Source organism: Falco peregrinus, chromosome 2 (assembly GCF_023634155.1).
Source record: "Falco peregrinus isolate bFalPer1 chromosome 2, bFalPer1.pri, whole genome shotgun sequence".
Taxonomy (NCBI): Eukaryota; Metazoa; Chordata; class Aves; order Falconiformes; family Falconidae; genus Falco; species Falco peregrinus.
This window is the reverse complement of record NC_073722.1, coordinates 39,254,236-39,272,027: the sequence shown is the minus strand read 5'-3', so window position 1 is coordinate 39,272,027 and position 17,792 is coordinate 39,254,236. Positions and strand designations below refer to the sequence as shown.

General features: G+C 45.3%; 1 protein-coding gene across 3 annotated transcripts in view; it reads left to right on the top strand.

Annotated features, from left to right (window-relative positions):
- Positions 1-17,792, top strand: part of EXOC6B (exocyst complex component 6B) — a 311,652-nt gene that overhangs the window by 191,090 nt on the left and 102,770 nt on the right. For all 3 annotated transcript variants that reach the window (XM_055795537.1, XM_055795536.1, XM_055795538.1), the window contains exons 15-18: positions 268-377; positions 6,286-6,397; positions 9,805-9,939; positions 11,078-11,257. In XM_055795537.1, the coding sequence (XP_055651512.1) occupies positions 268-377; positions 6,286-6,397; positions 9,805-9,939; positions 11,078-11,257 (537 nt within the window). The remainder of the gene's footprint in view (positions 1-267; positions 378-6,285; positions 6,398-9,804; positions 9,940-11,077; positions 11,258-17,792) is intronic.

Here is a 17,792-nt window from a genome sequence, read left to right as displayed (position 1 = left end):
ACTCCCTCCGAGCTGCAAGTTTCCTTCCAGCCTGTTTCAGGCTCCAAATCCCTTATGCACCCATGTGCCATTTGTAAGTGATTATCTGGTCTTTCACTTGGCTGAAATGTTTATATAATATACAATAAATGCTAGCTTGTTGTTTCATTGCTGGACTTAGCTAAATACGAGAATTAATTTGACTGCATGGAACACGTTGCTGGAAAGCAGTCGTCACTCCTGTTGAATATCTGCTCTTTGACTTGAATTCTCTCCTGTATTTTACAGCAACCGTTTCCAAAGAAGTTCCCCTTTTCTGAGTTTGTGCCTAAGGTTTACAATCAGATTAAGGAATTCATCTACGCCTGTCTGAAGTTTTCAGAAGACCTTCATCTGAGGTAGGAGATGGCTGTGCTTAACGGTTGTAATATGGAGGTGTTGTCTGCACTGAAAGATCTCAACAGGTTTAAAATATGAGTTCTCTTCCTCAACCCTTCATGCTGCTCAACTGCTTGGAATATACCCTGTCCAGGCTGGAGATGGCTGGTGGTTACCTTGGAGCGGTAGCATCCTTCATGTTCAAAGGACTGGCCAAGTCTTCAAAAATAGCTGCATCATGCAGGGAAAGATAGCCCAGGACCACGCTAGCTGTATAAAAGGTGGTGAGGCTGTTTCCTCCAAGGTGTTTCTGAGTCACTTGTGCTAAACAATGAATGTGGTTGTCTTGAGAAAGATAGCAGTGTCCACTTGTCATTGGGTCAGTGCCTGATGTAACATCTGCAGCCTCTGCATGGCCTCCCCGGACTGTCCCTCAAGGAGCGTGTTGTCAGCAAAACTCCTGAGGTTTTGATTTACCCTGTGAGTTAATGAGTTTTGGCTGCTGGTTTAAGGTTTTTGTTTTTCTTCTTTCCCATGGGAGTTTATATACAAGTAATCTGATTTGATTTTTTTTTTCTTAAAGCCTCCAAAATACTCCACGTGTTTACCCTCCCTTCTCCATCCCAAGGTGCCTTGATATTGGTTTTGCCCCGTGCATATGTATGTGAGATTGGAAAACAACTATATTCACCAGAAACTGCAAGCTGTGCTTTCTTTTTGCACCCAATAATACCTTCAGCTTGGTTAGAGGTATATAAATGAATAACAAGATTTTTACTGGAAGAGAGGAATCCTTCTTCCCCTTGCAGCACCGTACTAGCGAGAGCTTGGAATGTGTGTGGGGTTTCACCTCCCCTGGCAGCTTCACGTCTGGGCCATGGCCTGACACACTGGGCATTGCCCCGGTGCTGGTGTGAAGCTAGGGCAGCATTCTGGGGACTTGTCAGATGTTTCAGTGCATACACAAAGCTCTTCAGGGTTTTAATTTTCTTCCTTTGTACGAGGGATAGTAATTCGGAGAGGCACCTTCTCTCCATCTTCTGCTAGAGGTCGCGGTAGCTCGTTGGTTGATGTGGAAGCACAGGATGTTTCTCACCCCACGTTTGATCTCAGCCTTTCACTGGTGGCAGGTTGTTCTCTTTGGTGGCTCCCAGGGCCCTTAACCTGTGGGTCACCATTAAACATCTCGATTTCTAAAGCCGACTGAATGGTCCTGTTTCACACGGATGCTGGTTTCACCAAACCCCTCTGTTGGCACTTCCCTCATGACTTTTGTGCTCTTCACCATTACAGAGGTGATTGGGTTTGTCAGGGAAGGGAAGAAAAGTGTCCCCTTGGGTCCCTCCTCAGGGGTCCCCCTGGACATGTTATTAAAATTCCTTTCGACATTGGTTTTTCCAGCCTTTTTTGAGGAGTGGTGTGGGGGCTGGGGGAAGGGATCCCAGCTCTTGGCTTTTCGAGCCAAAAATTTGGAATATTTTTCTGAAAACCCCTGTTGACACTTTCTTCATTTCACCCTGACAGCTTGAATTAGGTTTTATTAGGAAGCTTGGCTACAAAGCCAGCAGCAAGTTTTCTTTCTCTTCTCTTTCTTTTTCTTCTTTGGTTGTCATTTACCTTGCACCCTGGAGTGATTGGGGTCAGCCCGTCAGTCACGGGAGGCCTGAAGGTCATGACTACTGCTATGGGATACAGGACATCAGCTGTCATTAACCAGGCGGTTCGCTTAAATACTCTGCGGTCTTTTCCTGAAGACCAGAGCCTATGGCAGAAAATGCAGCTTGTATTTTTTTTTCTAATTATTTTTTTAAACTAGCTTCTTGTATTTGTTGGACAGGAGTGTTCTCCTTTATGTTGATATGCTTGTTAAAGTTATTTTGCTTTTCAAGTATTTGAAGAAAATTTGGAGCTTGGTGTGCATTTATAAGGGTTGTAATTTTTTGGTTTGGCTCTATTAATTTCATTAGGAGAAAGAAAACCTCCTTTATATTTTCAGCAGTCCTGCCTTTGTTAAAAAGCATGTGTTTGAGTTCATCGATGAGATGGCTTTGAAAGTATCTACTCACCAGAAGGCTTCCACCCGATCCAGTGGAATTTCCCATTTGAAAGATAGCGAATATCTTTGGAAAATAGTGGGTGGAAGGATGAGATGTCAGCTCTAATCTACCAGGACTTGATTGTTTGGTTTTGGTTGGTTTTTGTTTTTTTTTTTCCAAACAAAGCATCAATCCTGAAAGAACTCATGATACAATTTTTAAAGTGCTGAAAATAATCTAAGTACATAAGGTTATTGAAATAAAATAAAATATCAGGGGCTTGGAAAACTACATCAGGTAGGTCCTTTGGAAGCCAGCTTTAGGAGAGAGGAGATAATGTAGTTTCTTTAATAGCTTGCATTACTGCTCCTGTGCTCCTACTGGTCTGTGATCACGGAGTAGGTGCATAGCCTTAGTAACAATCACACCATGACCAACTTCTACTGATGTGAAGCTGATAGATCCAATTGCCATCAGACATACGGAGCAAGCAGCCCCCACGAACAATATTGTTCATATGGGGGTTTTGTTCTCTTGTGTATTGAGAATGGAGATCCGACCCATCTGCTGATGCAAGACCCAACCTCTGCTTCACAGGCGAGAGTTAGCACCATGCAGCTGACTGGTACCATTACTCTCTGCTAACGGGTCCCACTGGTCTGGGCACTGGCTCTGCGTGGTTGGTGTGAACTACCACTTGGTTCATCATTTCACCCAGGAGAGTGCTGGGCAAGGCAGTGGCTAACACTCATCACTCCTGTTTCCACCCTCGCTTTCCTCTTCTGTCGAACCAGGGAAGGCTTGGAAGATTGCAGTCCAGCACCTGCTCAAATCCTGCTCTTTTTCTTTTTTTTTTCCTTTTTTTTCTTTTTTTTTTTTTTTTTTACCCCCAAGGAATGCTTACTTTTTTTTTTCCTTACTCAGGGCGTAGACCTCATGGGACATGTTCTAGATCCTGTTGCTCTGGTGGAACCCGACCACAGAGGTTACCAGACTGCCTGACCCACCATGTAACTAAAGTTACAACCTGATTTTCTAGCTTGTGCAGCCAACAAATGAAATCAGAGTAGGAAACCTTTGGAAATGGTGTGTCTGCAGAGAAGGCTTGATTAGAAGTGCTTTGAAGAAGTAAAAGCAGCACGGAAGTGCTAAGTGGTATTACTAAGCACTACTTGTTTATGCCCTGGAGGCTATCGTGGTTGAGGTGTTCCTGCAGCTGAAGTGAGCGATTAAAGCAAATCCTCAATTTCCAAAGCCATTTGGTGATATGGCAACCTCGTGCCGTCAGTGCTGGCTGTGGCGTCAGGCAGAGGCCAGCAGCATCCCGTTCCTGCCAAGAGCGTGACTGTCTCGGGGCGTACACGCAGCCAGACAGTAACTGGCTTGTTTAATTTCGACGCCCTGATGACAGGTTGACGTTTGAATTAAAAAGCACAAGCTTTTCCAGTGCGACCTATTTGATTGCCATGTTGGTTTAGTGAGAAAAGCTGACATCATGTCCAAACCCCTGTGTTTTTCATCTCTGCTTTCTTGGTTCCACTAGATGCTGGAAGCTCCAGCCACCAGCTCCGCTTCCAGCCTCACCCGTTCTGCACCTACAGCATCCTTGGGGACTTGCTCTGTGAATCCCTATATATTGCATTTCAGCATTTCCCAGGGAAAATCCCGAAAGGGCCACAGTGTTTGTACAAAGATACAGCTTTGTGTATTTTTGCTCCCTACATATTTTTCTTTTTACCCTCTCTGAGCGTGGATCTAGCCCTTTTGGCTCCCTGGCCCCCTTTCCTGGTTCCCATGCTGCTCCGGCAGCAGCAGGCAGCCGCCCCTGGTGTCACAGGGTCCTTTTGTACCACCCCTTTGCTTTATATCTCCTCGGGTGTCTTTTTTTACCATCTGTAGATCATCACAGGGTTAGATTTTATTGTGCTTGCTGTATTTAACCATGCTATTGTCTGGTGGAGGGGACTGGGACAATCCAGTTCTTCCTGGGGGATGATGGAGGGCCTGGGGAGTATGTGCATGGTGGGTTTTGGGATTTGGGTTTTTTTTGTTTATCTTTAAGTAAAACCTTATTTGAGATCCCTACCCATAGTATAAAGACCAGAAGAATTCATTGGCTGGTTTCTTTTCCCTCCACATATTGGTTTCTGTTCCACTTTAAAAAATCCAAATGCATCACCTTGGACTGCACATCAAAACCCTGCGAGAAGGAGCCAAGGGGTCCATCTGGGACATGAAGTGGGCTAACTCTGATCATTGCTGGCACAGGATGCGCTTCCCCGCTAACCAGAAGGAAAATAAACTCACAGGGATCAGTGGTGGTGATCTAGAAGAGACCCACACTAAGACTTTGGCTGATGACGTTGAATTTAAATTATCAGGAGCTGGGTCTTGCTGAGCTGCTGGCCCTGCTCTGCTTGCGTCCAACTGGGAAGAGACAGTGGTCAACCCTTGGCAGGCGTGTAGCTCAGAAAAACAGACTTCTAAACATCAGGGAAAAGGAAATATTAGAGAAACCTGTTGGGGAGCGCAGTGTGGCGAGCAGCTGCTGGGCGTACGGGGAGTTGTGCAGCTGGGCTTTTCTTGGGAAAGCTGCAGCAAGACACGGCTTTCTTGGTCTCGCGGAAACACAAGCGTGCCTTTGCTCAGAGACGCGAGCAGGGAGCAGCATTTGCCACTTCTCCTGGGAATTTGGGGGATTCCAGTGAAATTCTCATGCAGCAGCACAAGGATGGTCCCGAATAACTTCCAAAATTGAGTAGATTGAAGGGCGCGCGGCACTTGGGGAGGGTGAGCGGGCCCAGGGGGCTGCTGTGACCACAGGGTTGCTGTTGGAGAATGCTCAGTCTTGCTTTCCTGAGCCTCAGGCACTGCTGCACCAGGGGTTGGCTTAGTGCATCTGCTCTAATGTTAAACAGGCATAGAAATCTGGGAAGTGTGGGCTGGCCAAGGGCTGGCAGCGCCCACCCCTGTGCCAGCAGGCACCCCGGTAGCAGCACCCCAGCATCCCCCAACTTGCACGCCAGCGGTGGGGTAATGCAAGGTTTGCTTCCTTTTCTCATGTCAACCCCTGCTTTGTAATCTGGCCCATTTGTCAGGTAAAACAGGAGAAGGAGCAAAAGGTCAGGGGCTTGATTTACTGGGAGCCATAAAGTTATTAATGCTTCTCGGCCTTCCAGTTGGAAATTTTCTTTGCCTTAACTGCTGCCTGTCACTGTGCTGCCAGAGAAAAAGCCCCGTGGTGTCAGGGCTAATGCAGGGCCAAGGACAGATCAAAGGAGCCTGTGTCAGGGTGGGATTCCAAAACCTCCTGTGGAAAGGAGAGGTTGCACCTTGCTGGTGTGCACCTTGGAGGGGCAGCAGCACTTCAGCAGAAAGCCAGACCCCCAAACTTCAGCAATGCAGCCGTCTAGCAAAGGCCACGAACATGTTGCGAGAGGATCCAGTCTGATTTAGTTAAAGAAAAAGCCGTGAGGAGGTTAGGGGAGTATTCGGGGGTTGATTTTGTATTTTGCCCTCATTGCAGGTCTTTGATCCCTTTCCCCTTGCGTACTGAACCTGCAGAAATCCAGCAATGTGTGCAGGGCTTTGGGTGGGCTGCACAGGTTAGTGCTGTTGCTCTTACCCATGCTGGACCAGCCCCACTAAGAGGAGAGGCTCAGGGGTGTAGGTTTAGCATGCGTTAGTCCCTGTTCATTACCGACGTATGCACAAAAAGGCCTAAAATGTTGGTATTTTGGTAAATACTGATGTGTCAGCCCCTGTAAGCAGTGCATGGGTGATCACACCTGAGTCAGAAGAGGGCTGGGAAGAAGACTGGGTGATGAGGGCTCCAAGTGATTTTCTTCCCATAGAGCATTTTGCACATCTCTCTTTTAATTTTACTTTTCAGCTCCACTGAAGTTGATGATATGATTAGAAAATCTACAAACCTGCTGCTGACCCGAACACTGAGCAACTGTTTACAGAATGTCATCAAGAGGAAAAACGTCGGGCTGACGGAGGTGGGACACGGCTTTGAGGAGACCCATTCCCAGGGCAGGGTGACAGGAAGGGAGTTTGGCCCCCTGGAATTTCATACAGCACTTTTAGAGATGTTGGTTTGGAGCATTTATTATAAAAAAATTGGCTGGAAAATGATAATGGAACCACACAGTGTTGCTGTACAAAGCAAGAAACACTTTATATTGTGGGAAAGAGGAAGATTGTTTGCTGTTGCTGTTAGCATTACTCCTCTTTGGAATTTGCAGAGCATTATATATCTGAATTAAAGTAAGAGGACTTCAAGGAGGACAGGAGAAGAGCCAAATGTGAGCTATGAGAAGATGAGGGAGCGGTCCCCATCTGTTGGTGATGCTTCAAGCAGTTTCAGTACGTTGCTACAGTACAAACTCTATATTGGCATTTTCTTTTTTGTGATCAATACTTCTTTGTGCACAAAGTCAGATTTTTGAAGAGTTTAATGTGCAGATCATGGCTGTTTGGGGTCGTGTGGTACCCAGGGCAGTTTGGATTCCTTAGTGGGGCCTCTGCATGCTGCTATTAAATGAGTAGGTATTAATACAGCTGCAGTTGTTTAATTGACTGTATGGTAGAAATGTGTCTTGTTCTCTGGACGCTGTAAATACCCTGTGGAGGTGAGTTTTGGAGTGTTTAGTGCATTTACAGCGGGTATGTATTTACACACGATTCTTCCTCAGCCCTTTATCTCACAGTCTGGAATCTCTCTGCTCCCCGGGGGCAAATTCCTCTTCCCTCCTGCTCCTCCCAAGACTCCCTCCACAGAGGAATGCAACACTATCCCTGCACTATCCATCCCCCAAACGATCTTTTTTGCTGCTGTTGCAAACATTCACACAGTGTGATGGAGTGTAGGAAGGGCAAGCTGGGTGTGGCTGTCCCCTCAGCCGCTTGTGCCCGGTTTAGATGGTGTAGATGCTCCTTGGCATCTTCCACGCTGAGTGGAGGTGATGCCTTTCTTTGGGCTGAGAGTGACTACTTCATGTGCTTTAGAGCTGAAGAGGATTTTTGCGAGTAAAGCCTATGTAGCACAACCTGAGTTTAAAATAAAGGTGTAGTATGTCCAGAGACTGGTGTTCCTCTGAGTATCTTCTCATGTTTTCACCCTCTTGCTCCTTACCACTTACCAAGGTACAACTAGCTCTTTCCTGGGGTTATCTCTACCATAGTTTTTTTTCTAATTTGATTGAAGAAAAACTGTTTGAGCATCTTTGTTGCCTCCTGCCTCATTTCTTTGTGTAACCATTGACCTGTTTGTCCAAATGGAAGCATGTGGCATTTTTCTGATGTGTTTCTCAGACCTTCCCTCTTAAGAAAGACGTTGATATGACTGTGCAGCACAGGAATTAAAGGGTATGTTGAAGGGTCCTAGATCATATGCAAGCATAGTCCTGGTGTCAAAAGTGATTGCAGAAGATATTTAAGTACCTTGTATAACTATCACTTCCCAGATTTGATTTATGCACAAAGCAACAGCATCCATTCTGGGCTCTCCAGTGTCACTTTCCAAGCAGCAGACAAGGTAATGCAAGGTTGTGTACCAACCTTCCCCGTCTGTATCCTCTTTAATTTATTTTTCTTTGCTGTTTTTTGGGGCTACCTCTTAGCAGTGGATGTTGAAGTTTGTAAAAATAATCCCGGTGTTTTGAATAACCCTGACATCCCTCAATGAAAGAGAAGGAAAAGATGCTGCTATCTTTTTTCATTTGAGTACCCCAACAAGAAGGTCTTATGCCTTCAAATTCAAGAGAAGATCATAACTTGAAGGAGCCAGAGAGGGAGCAGAAAAGCTCTTAGCAAGTGGTGGAAGAGAATCAAAGTTATAGGTCCTTCAAGTGTGATAGCTGATCTGGACCAGTAAGTTGTGATGATCAGAGAAGAGATTTAGGAGGAATTTCACACAGCTGGAATATCATGATCATGATGTCAAAGTTATCTGACACAGGGAAGCACAAATGAGTGCTTGTCTGAAGGCAAAAATCAAGAACAAAATTAATCCAAGGAATTCAGAAATGAGAAACCCTCCTAGTTACCCATGTCATACATTTCATGGACCAAGTACAATACGAGGAGTTCAAATAAATCATTATTTGATTTAAAAACAAAAGTTGGACTGGAATGAAAGAAGTGTTGGCTGGAAGGGACCTCTGGAAGTATCTAGCCTGACCTCCCACTGGCAACGAGATCATTGCTCACTTGGATCGTGCCAACCTGACTTTCTCTACCCGACTTTTAATTTCTGCTGAGCAGAGGTTCCACAGCTTCTCTGGGCACGCTGTTCCAGTTCTGCACTACCCTTCCTAATGATTCTTTTCCTTCCTAATATCCAGTCTGAACCTCCCAAACTGTGACCGTTGCCCTTTCTCATGTCATCTGGCTCTAGCAAGAGTTGGGCACTATAACATTTGTGGTGTAACTTCAATATTTCTGTGCCTGCAACACTCAAGTCACTGTTGAATCCATCTCATTCAGAAGATTTGTGAGTGTTTCAAAATCTTTTCTTTAGGGGAGGTGACTGCGGACTGCCACACCGTACTCCAGCAATTAAATTATATCATTCTGGAGCATTAGAATACCTTCCGTGTCTGTAAGACGACTGTTTTGGCATGATATTGAGCTAGACATTATTTGGAAAGGTTTTGTTATAGCTTATGTTGCACCTTGAAAATACGGCAGTCTGCTCAGAAAAAAGGTATCTGCTTAAGGAATTAATGATGCTTCCAAGCCAGTGATCCTAAAGTGGAAGCCCGGATTGTTTTGCTCTGGATTGTGAATGTTTGTGTTGATTGACTTCAGCAGAGGCTTTTACTCTGTAGTTGCCTTTAATGTCCCAAAATAGTGCCATGTGAAGGCAGCTGTGGAGACAGTGTTAAGAAAATTGCAGATAATGGTGGGTATGATAACCAAAAAGATACCAGGGTTAGATCTGCTGTTCACCCACACCACCCTCAGAAAAGTTAAACCTTGTGGATTCTTTGTTAAATGCCTTAGTACGGTGTTGTTTGGTGTCACTCAAGATACGGATTATTTCGGGTTTGTTAGCAGACAGAATACTTGTGATTTGACGTGGTGGTTTTTTGGTAAGCCTGTTGTATTTGGACTGTGCTGAAATGAGCACTGACTGACAGCTGAATGTAGGAAAGTCATTAAAAAAAATAATCTTTTGTGGTATTAGTGGCTGTCATGGGAAATGCTTTTCCCCCAAAATTATCTTTTATTTAAGTTTCTGATGTTGTTAAAGGAGGAGAGCCTTTGAGCATGTAGCAGAGCTTAGTATGTTTGTACAGCGTCAGCTTTTTGTACCAGAAGTTCTTATAAATTGGCATCCACTAACCTGGCACGTCCCTGGCTTCAGGAGCACCATGGCTGAATAACTTTTTTGCCTTTGCAGCTTGTACAGATTATTATAAATACGACCCATTTGGAGAAATCCTGCAAGTTCCTAGAGGAATTCATAACCAATATCACTAATGTACTTCCAGAAACTGTCCACACTACGAAACTCTACGGGACCACAACCTTCAAGGTGAGAAGGCTGGTGGCTCCATCTCCAGGGAGTTGCTGTTGTTTGGTTGGAGAGTATCTGCTTTCGGAGTGCGTGTGTGGATGCATGCATGCAGGGAGCTGAGCTGAGCTGAAAGGTCACTGTGGCATATCCTGGCAAGCTGACGCCATCAGGCTAGCTGTTGGGTTTGTCTTCTGGAGCGTTACTTCTGTCAAGATCATGAGCCTTTGTATCCCTAAGTTACAGGCTGCGACTGCAGCACTTATTATCTAAAGGAATAAGCAGCTTTTAAACAAAAGCCTGATATTTTTTTTTTTTTAAATGAATTTTCATTTTGCTGTTTGAGTGCCATACAGTGTTACACATGTCTGGCCATGAACACAAGCTCTCCTCTTTCACCCAAGAGGAGAATAGATTTTCAGAACTTATGTTTCTGTATCTTTCCACTTCTTTTTAGCATTATCCCCTAAAAATCAGGGCTGGCAGAAAGTGCTAGACTTTCCCAGTCTTTAAATCATAACTCAGGAGTGTCCACCCAGATACTTTATATAAAATCTGAAGGCCGTAACTGGATCAACTATGGTGTGCCTGAATTGTGTCCCATGGCTGGAGAGCAGGAGATGGGAACAGCACTGAGGACTTGAGCAACAGCAGGGAACTGCTTAGGTGAGGTTTGCCCTTGGGATAACTCAGCAAGAGACTAAGGCCCCATGTCCCCAGGGAAGTCCATTTGTTGTCTCTTAGGGCATCATCTGCCTGTTTGGCCTAAGGGTGAGTTTTCCTATCGTTATTCTGGTAGGAGGTTCCTCTGCGGCCCTCCTGCACCCCATACCTGCACACGTATCAGTGGGTCTCCACATTTTTCCAGATGGGACATTCCTCTCCCAGCTCTCTCTCTTCCATCCTGTGCTAGATTTGTCTTCCTGGTTCCCAGGTTGTGTCAGAAGCAGACATCAGCTTGACCTGGCCTACCACTGACCTGGTGGCACATGTCCCACCGGTCTGAGCTAACCCAAGGCTGTAGCAACCATGTAGGTGCCTACAGGTGCTTTGTGTTGTGCTACCTTAAGGGCTAAAGGTTGGGTCAGTCTCCCATCCTGTCACTTGTGTAGAGGTTGTGGTATGGAGACTCCATCCCATGTGACATCTTGTTTCCCAGGATGCCCGCCATGCTGCTGAGGAGGAGATTTACACTAACCTAAACCAGAAGATAGACCAGTTCTTGCAGCTGGCGGACTACGACTGGATGGCCATGGAACCAGGCAGCAAGGCCAGCGACTACCTTGTAGATCTCATTGGCTTTCTACGCAGCACGTTTGCTGTGTTCACCCACCTCCCGGTAAGCCATCTCCAGCGATTTACTTTCTTTTTCTGTCTGGGGAATGCACGGGCATCCAATGTTGAAACTAATGGTTGCTCAAGCTTTATGGAGTGTGATGGAAATGGAGCCTTGGACTGCCACATTCTTATGAAATAACAAATCTGTTTTTAAAGGAAGCTATTTCATGCGCCTCCCCAAGTATTTGCAAGTCTGCGTATACGTGAACGAGGGAACTATCACAGTCCGCCATGCAGAATCAGGATCATAATTCAATAGCCACCTATATTTTAGATATGTTAACTTTCAGCTTAATGGACGTTCAAGATTTTTTTCAAGAGGTGCCAGTATCTGGGTGTCTATTATTTGAACTGCAGATACATTTCCAAATGTTTGTCAAGTCACTGAATGCCTTACATCAAAATATTGCTCTGTTGGAAGGCAGCATATGTTTCTTTCTTTTCTCTGCTGTCTAAAATATGCCTGTGTTTATGCTGTTATTGCAATCAAGAAAATGTATTTTATGTTGGTTTTTTGCAGTTGGCGGAGTAATGTCCCATTGCATAGGAAAAATAGAATCATCAGGGAGTTTCTTTTTTGCTCAAACAGCTTTTTTCCCCCCCCTTTAAATAAGATTTGTTCTGAGCTGTCTGGGTATATACTTACAAGTATCTTCAATCAGCAGGTATTTTGAAATAGCAAATCCACTGAACACTGTATTTGTTCTAAAAGTGATTTCAGAGCTTTCTTCTTTCCTGGACTGTTATTTATTTGTTGTTGCTGGATGCCCAGGTTTATAGTACACCAGCACCAGGCATCTTTCATTAGCTTGGATATAAACAGGAAGAAAAGATTTAATAATACACAATGGCAGTTTCCTTCATTCTGCTTGTTTATGCCACTATGATTGCTCTGCTGGAAGGATGTTCAAGCCATCCAGAGCTGTTTTAGGAGGTGTTGCAGCCCCAAAACTGTGCAGCCTTCTGCATGGCTCATGTCTTTGGCCTTTTTATCACAGCAGGAAGGTTTGACAGCAGGATGGAGATGAGAACTGATTTGCTGTGGATGGAGAAGCCCCCAAAAGAGAAGTGAAAGTGGCTTTCATGGTTCTCTGTGCCTAGAGGTGGTGTTGAGGAGAAGGTGTTTTCTTGGCTCTGTTAGCAGTGGAGCAAACTGCTAAAAAAGTGTTCACTCCTGGGCAGAGAGGTCGGAATGGCTTTCATCCGTCTTCTTGTTCAGGCCAGGTTTATTGCTGAAATGCCACCTCTGTTGGCAGCCTTGAGCTGTGTGGCTGGTGGCCATGAGAGCAGGCACGGGACGGGTCCTGAGGACCACCTCAGGAGGTGCTTGGAGGTGGCTGTATTCCTCAGCTGCTGCATTTCTCCTTAAAAAAGGAAGATGTGGCTGCACAGGGGTGATAGATCACCTGGAGACTGCTTCCACAAATCATACTGGGAGTACTTACACAAGTAATGGAATTTGACTCGTGAGTCTTTGCACCAGAGCATGAAGCATGGCTAGCGAGAGAGATGAGGATGAGGAGAGATGCCCACAGTGATTTATGAGATGGACTTGGGGTGATTTATCTTCCTCAAATATTAATGTTTCCTCTTTGAGTGAGTCAGAATTGTTTGGGAGACCGGGAGGACAGCTAATTGGTCTAAAAAGGACCGAGACAGATCAAAGCAGCCTTTTTCTATTCCCGGACTGGACTAGAAAGGGCCCAGCTGAGGAGAGGGCTGTTTGCATTTGCAGTGCAGCACCTTATCTTCAAAGCATTGCATGGCACTGATCCTCCTGACAGCCTCATGTGACAGCGGAGGCAAGTCCATCAGATGCTGCAATCTGATTTGTGAAGCTGTAGATCTGGTTCAGTGGTTTGTAGGAGATGTAGGTCTGGGATATTTTTATATACATTGGAGTTTCTTCCTTTAGAGGAGTGCCGTGAAGGTGCTGTCACTGACCACTGCTGGCGGGTCCTGGCATACCCTTGCAAGCAATGGTGGGTGAGAGCAAGTCAGGAAGAGTCAGGGTACATCTAAAAGGCACCCAGGTCCTTCGGTGTCTCTGCTGGTTTGTCTTTACAGGGTTCAAGGGCCTCTTTCCAGTGGCTTACTTAGAAACACGTTAAAGTTTCTGGACTTTGCTAAATGAAACATGGGAGATAAGGTGTGTAGAAGCCCACATCTGTCTAAAGCAATGCAGGAAAATGACAGAGAGATTTGTGAAAGCACCAAAAATGTGGGATGAGCTTTGTTTGTGAAAGGAAAGAGTGAGAGGGGTTCAAGGGGGAAAGGAAGTATCTCCAAAAAGGGTGAATTAGAACTATAAGAACGTATTGCAGGATTGCTAGTGGCAAGGCAGAGCTGTTTCTGTACTGCTGTTCCAAATCCAGCCCAAATCATTAGCACTATAGCGTTAAGATGCAAGAGGAGTTGCTGCCCTGTTTGAAATGAGTTTGCAGCCTGGTCCAGCTGTAAAATACAGGATTTCCACCCTGCCAGTAGCTCACAAAGAAAAGCAAGTTACTGTGCACTATCCTGGGAGCATCTTCTCATTTCTAGAAGTGGACTCTGTGCAACACTGTCCCTTCCTATTCTCATGTCCTTTGCTGGTTTGGAAATGCCCCTGTCTTCCAGAGGTGATAGTTGGGTACCTCCATGTTGAATTTACACAATTTTAAAAAAGTGAAAAGTGTTCTCCTAGTACTGGAACTTGCAGCAGCTTTTTAGAAGAAAAGTGTGGCAGTCTCGGGAGATGACTAAGTGCAGGAGCTGAGCTACTCACTTGCCTTTTGTCACACAGTAATTAGACCCAGAAAAACCTTCACCTGCTGATCAAAGAAACTCAGCCTGGGCATGTTGGTGGTTACCGTGCTAAAATTACACCAGCAAAAAGTGCTGTCCTGTAATAGAATGGAGCCGAAAGTCCTGAGCCTGCAAAAACGCAGGCGGCTCCTTAACGTGACGGGTGTGAGTAATCCCATTGTCTCTGCTGGGGCTGCTTGTCTGCAGGAAACCTTGCTGGGGTCAAGGCTCCAGTGTGCCGCAGGGCAGATCAAACCGCCTTGAAAGGTCCGGTTAACTCAAGTCAACGTTTTGGAGAGGGAGTGAAGGAAAGCAGAGATGCTGAGCGAGCTAAAAGGTGACTCTGAGCCAAGATTTGGGCATTAGGTTTTGTCTCTCCCTTTTTGGATGTGTGAGGCTGAACTTTTCCTGTATTTATTGGGGGGAATCCCAGAATGGTTGAGGTTGGAAGGGACTTCTGGAGGCCATAGAATGGTTTGTGTAGGAAGGAACCTTTAAAGGCCACCTAGTCCAATGCCCCTGCCATCAGTAGGGACATCTTCAACTAGACCAGGTTGCTCAGAGCCCCATCCAACCTGACCCTGAATTTATAAGGATGGGGCATCTCCCACCTCTCCGGGCAACCGGGTCAATCTCGTCCAACCTTCCTGCTCAAGCATGAAAACTAACCCAGACCAAAGCTCGTCCTGGCTTGTGGAGCGGCATAAAGAGTCTCCACTTTCTCTAGTGTTCAAGCAGGAATTGCAATCCCTAATTTTTCCCTTCAGAGTATCAGAGTAGACATTGTGGGAGATGGTGGAAACCGCTTGATATTAGGAATATCTGGAATCGATTTACTTTTTGCAGCTTTGCTTCAGGATGCTGAGCCCCCATCTGCGAAGGGCATGGTGGTGGGCACAGCATGTGCTGGCAGCGGGGAAAAGTTCATGGTGAAGTTAGCAGGGGTTTGGTGCATACCGCTGCTGCATGAAATTTTCGTGGTGGTTTAGAGCCACAATTCGAAAATGCTCCACTAAGTGCCCAAAATGTCTCAAAGCAAATAAAACGCTGGTGGAAATCAAAGCATAATTAACATTTGGCTTCAAGGCTGCCCTCTTCCTGTATTAACCAGGGAGAGTTGGTTACTGCTGCTGCTGAGCTTATTAATATGGGATGCTCGGGGCTCCTTTAAAAGAAAATACTTTTTTTTAAGAAAAAAATACTTTAAGGGGGGGAAAAAAGTGTTCTAGGGGAAAAAAAAAAAAGGTGGTTTCTGGTTTTCAGCAAGTAAAGGGCCATGGCCTCAAAAAATTAACATTTCCAGCATTATACTTTTGAAAGAATGACTGAAAAAGCCTTTTGTCTTTGATGGCTGATTGTTGTTTTTATTTCTTGTTAGACAAGTTAATGTAAATCGCATTGACAGGGCTACTCCAAACACACTGATTTGTTGACATTAAGCTTCTCAGAGATGGAGGGTTGTGTCAACACCTACAGTGAACTGTCAGGTTAACAAAGCAAGGATGTTTTCTTGGGGGAAGGTAGCAGGGTTGGAGGGAAGGGGGGGGTGTTTTGTTTTTATTTTAAGTTTCCTTTAATCCTCTGTTGGTCTTGTATCTTGATAACCTCCTTTGGAAGGTAATCAGGGCAGGTCAAGAGGTGATGCTGACCCGGGAAGGGGAAGCAATCTTTCAGCAATCGAACAAACTGTAACCTCTGTCAGCTTGAGCAGTTCAGTGTGAACTCTCTGCAAAGTGGGTTTTGGGTTAGGGTTTTTTTCCCTCTTTTTTTCTTTTTCCTTTTGTGCTTATTTTTGCCAGATGGCAGGCACAGATTTCAGCTGGATCTGCGTGAACACTGTCCCTGCTCTGCCTGAAACATTTTTGCCTTATTCACCATATTGGCATCTCTTTCTGGTTGCAAATGAATACGCCAGCCCCGACAGCTCTTGCTTTAGTAGAAAGAGCTTTGGAAGTATTTATTTTTAAAGAGAATGATTATCTATGTTATTTAAAAAGCCAAATCCCTCTGTAATATTTTAAAAAGCAAGACACTGTGCCTGAAAGTAAAATGTCTTGAACTTTGCACCAGCCACAGCTTTGACCACGTTGGGAGGGACCCAAGTGGAAAACAACAGTCATGAAAACATCGTCTGAGCACCAAAGACACCTTCTTTAGATTTGCACGAGTCCTGTCTGTGCTTAGATAATGTCTCTTTGCCCTGGAAAGAGCTGAGCAAGAGCTGATTCCTGCTGTCACTCACTAGGGTTTGACATCCATTACCTTCATCTTCCAGGTGGGAAAGCTGAGGCATGTGGGTGTTGACTTCCAGAGTATACTTAATGGCAATAACACTGGTCTTGTGGTACTTTGATTTCCTCCTCATCCTCTGTAGACCAGGTTCAAAGAACCCATGTTTTGTTTTTTTAATAGTTCGCCAACTGCTGAGCAGCTGGTGCCTTGGTTGGAGCATTGGTGGGTTGTAGGCACCTGTGGGTGATGACCTATATGTACCTCTCTGCCTTTCTCGCTGTTGCTTTGCTCTCTTCTGCATTTGACTTTCAACTCCCTGTGTTGTCCTCTGTAGGGGGATGTAGATGTCCACTCTACAATGTCGGTGAGTACAAGACTGCGTGTCATGCGCATTTGGTCTGCTCTGCTCGCACCTCAAATGTTAGAGGGTGAGTTGAACCAGAAAAGGTCCTTTGTCTTGGAAGGGAAAAGATTGAGTAGAGGTTTAAATCAATAGGATAAATTAGAGACCAAGGGAAAGGGTTTCCTTCCAGACAGGTTGCCCACAAGCATGCCGTTGCAGTTGCATTGCTAAGTTGTGGCTTTTAGAGCATGTCACATTTAACTGGCTCCTTTTATCCCCCATGAATCCCTAAATGTGCGGGGAATTAGGGGAAATGCCTGTTATTAGGGAAAGCATGATGGGATCTTCAACCTCTGCTTGAAAGAGAAAAGATCTCTGCAAAATCCCCCCTCCCTCCCTCCCTCCCTCCCTGTATTTTGTTCAGACAATTCCCCCATGGGGATTTCAGCCTGGCGTTACTCCTGATCTAAGTGCTCTGACCCGGGGCTTGGACTGCTAAGCCTTCCCTCTGTCTGGAGTGTTGGAATAGTATTTTATCCAGAAAATAGTGTGAGTTCTTGATGTTTGCTGTCTCCCTATTTGGATTAGGGCAATTATCACATAGAAAGCGTAGGAGACCTTTCAGACCTACCTTCTGGTTCAACCAATACCTCTAATTGTTGTCATTTCTGCTTGTTTCATGTGCGAGAGAAAAAGCTGCGGCATTTCCATGGATAGATCGCAAACAAAGTGCTCTTGAGCTACCTTGTTTCCTCTATTCCCATGTCTGCAAGGCAAGGCACGTGCGAACAAAGCGTGCCTCTTTTTTTTTTTGTTTTGTTTTGTTTGGGTTTTTTTCTTTCTTTTGTTGGTGTGGTCCTGCTCAACGCGGTTGTGCGGTGTGAGATGCGGCCGGTGCGAAGGTGTAGCCTCTACCCCAGCTTCTGCTTTTCCACCTTTAACCCCTGCTCGTCATTTTAATGCTGAGCTGCCATGGTAGTATTGATATTTCATGCCACGGTTGGATGCTTGTACCCCTTTTCCTGGAAACTGAGCATAGCTAAGCCTTGAGTATTTGCAGGCTCTGGGCACCTGGGGGTTTCTAAGTCAACATTGAGGTCTCAAATCAACGCCAGCTTCTGGAAAGAAAGAGCCTTGTTAAAGCAATTTGAGGCCAGCTTCCATCAAAGCTGTG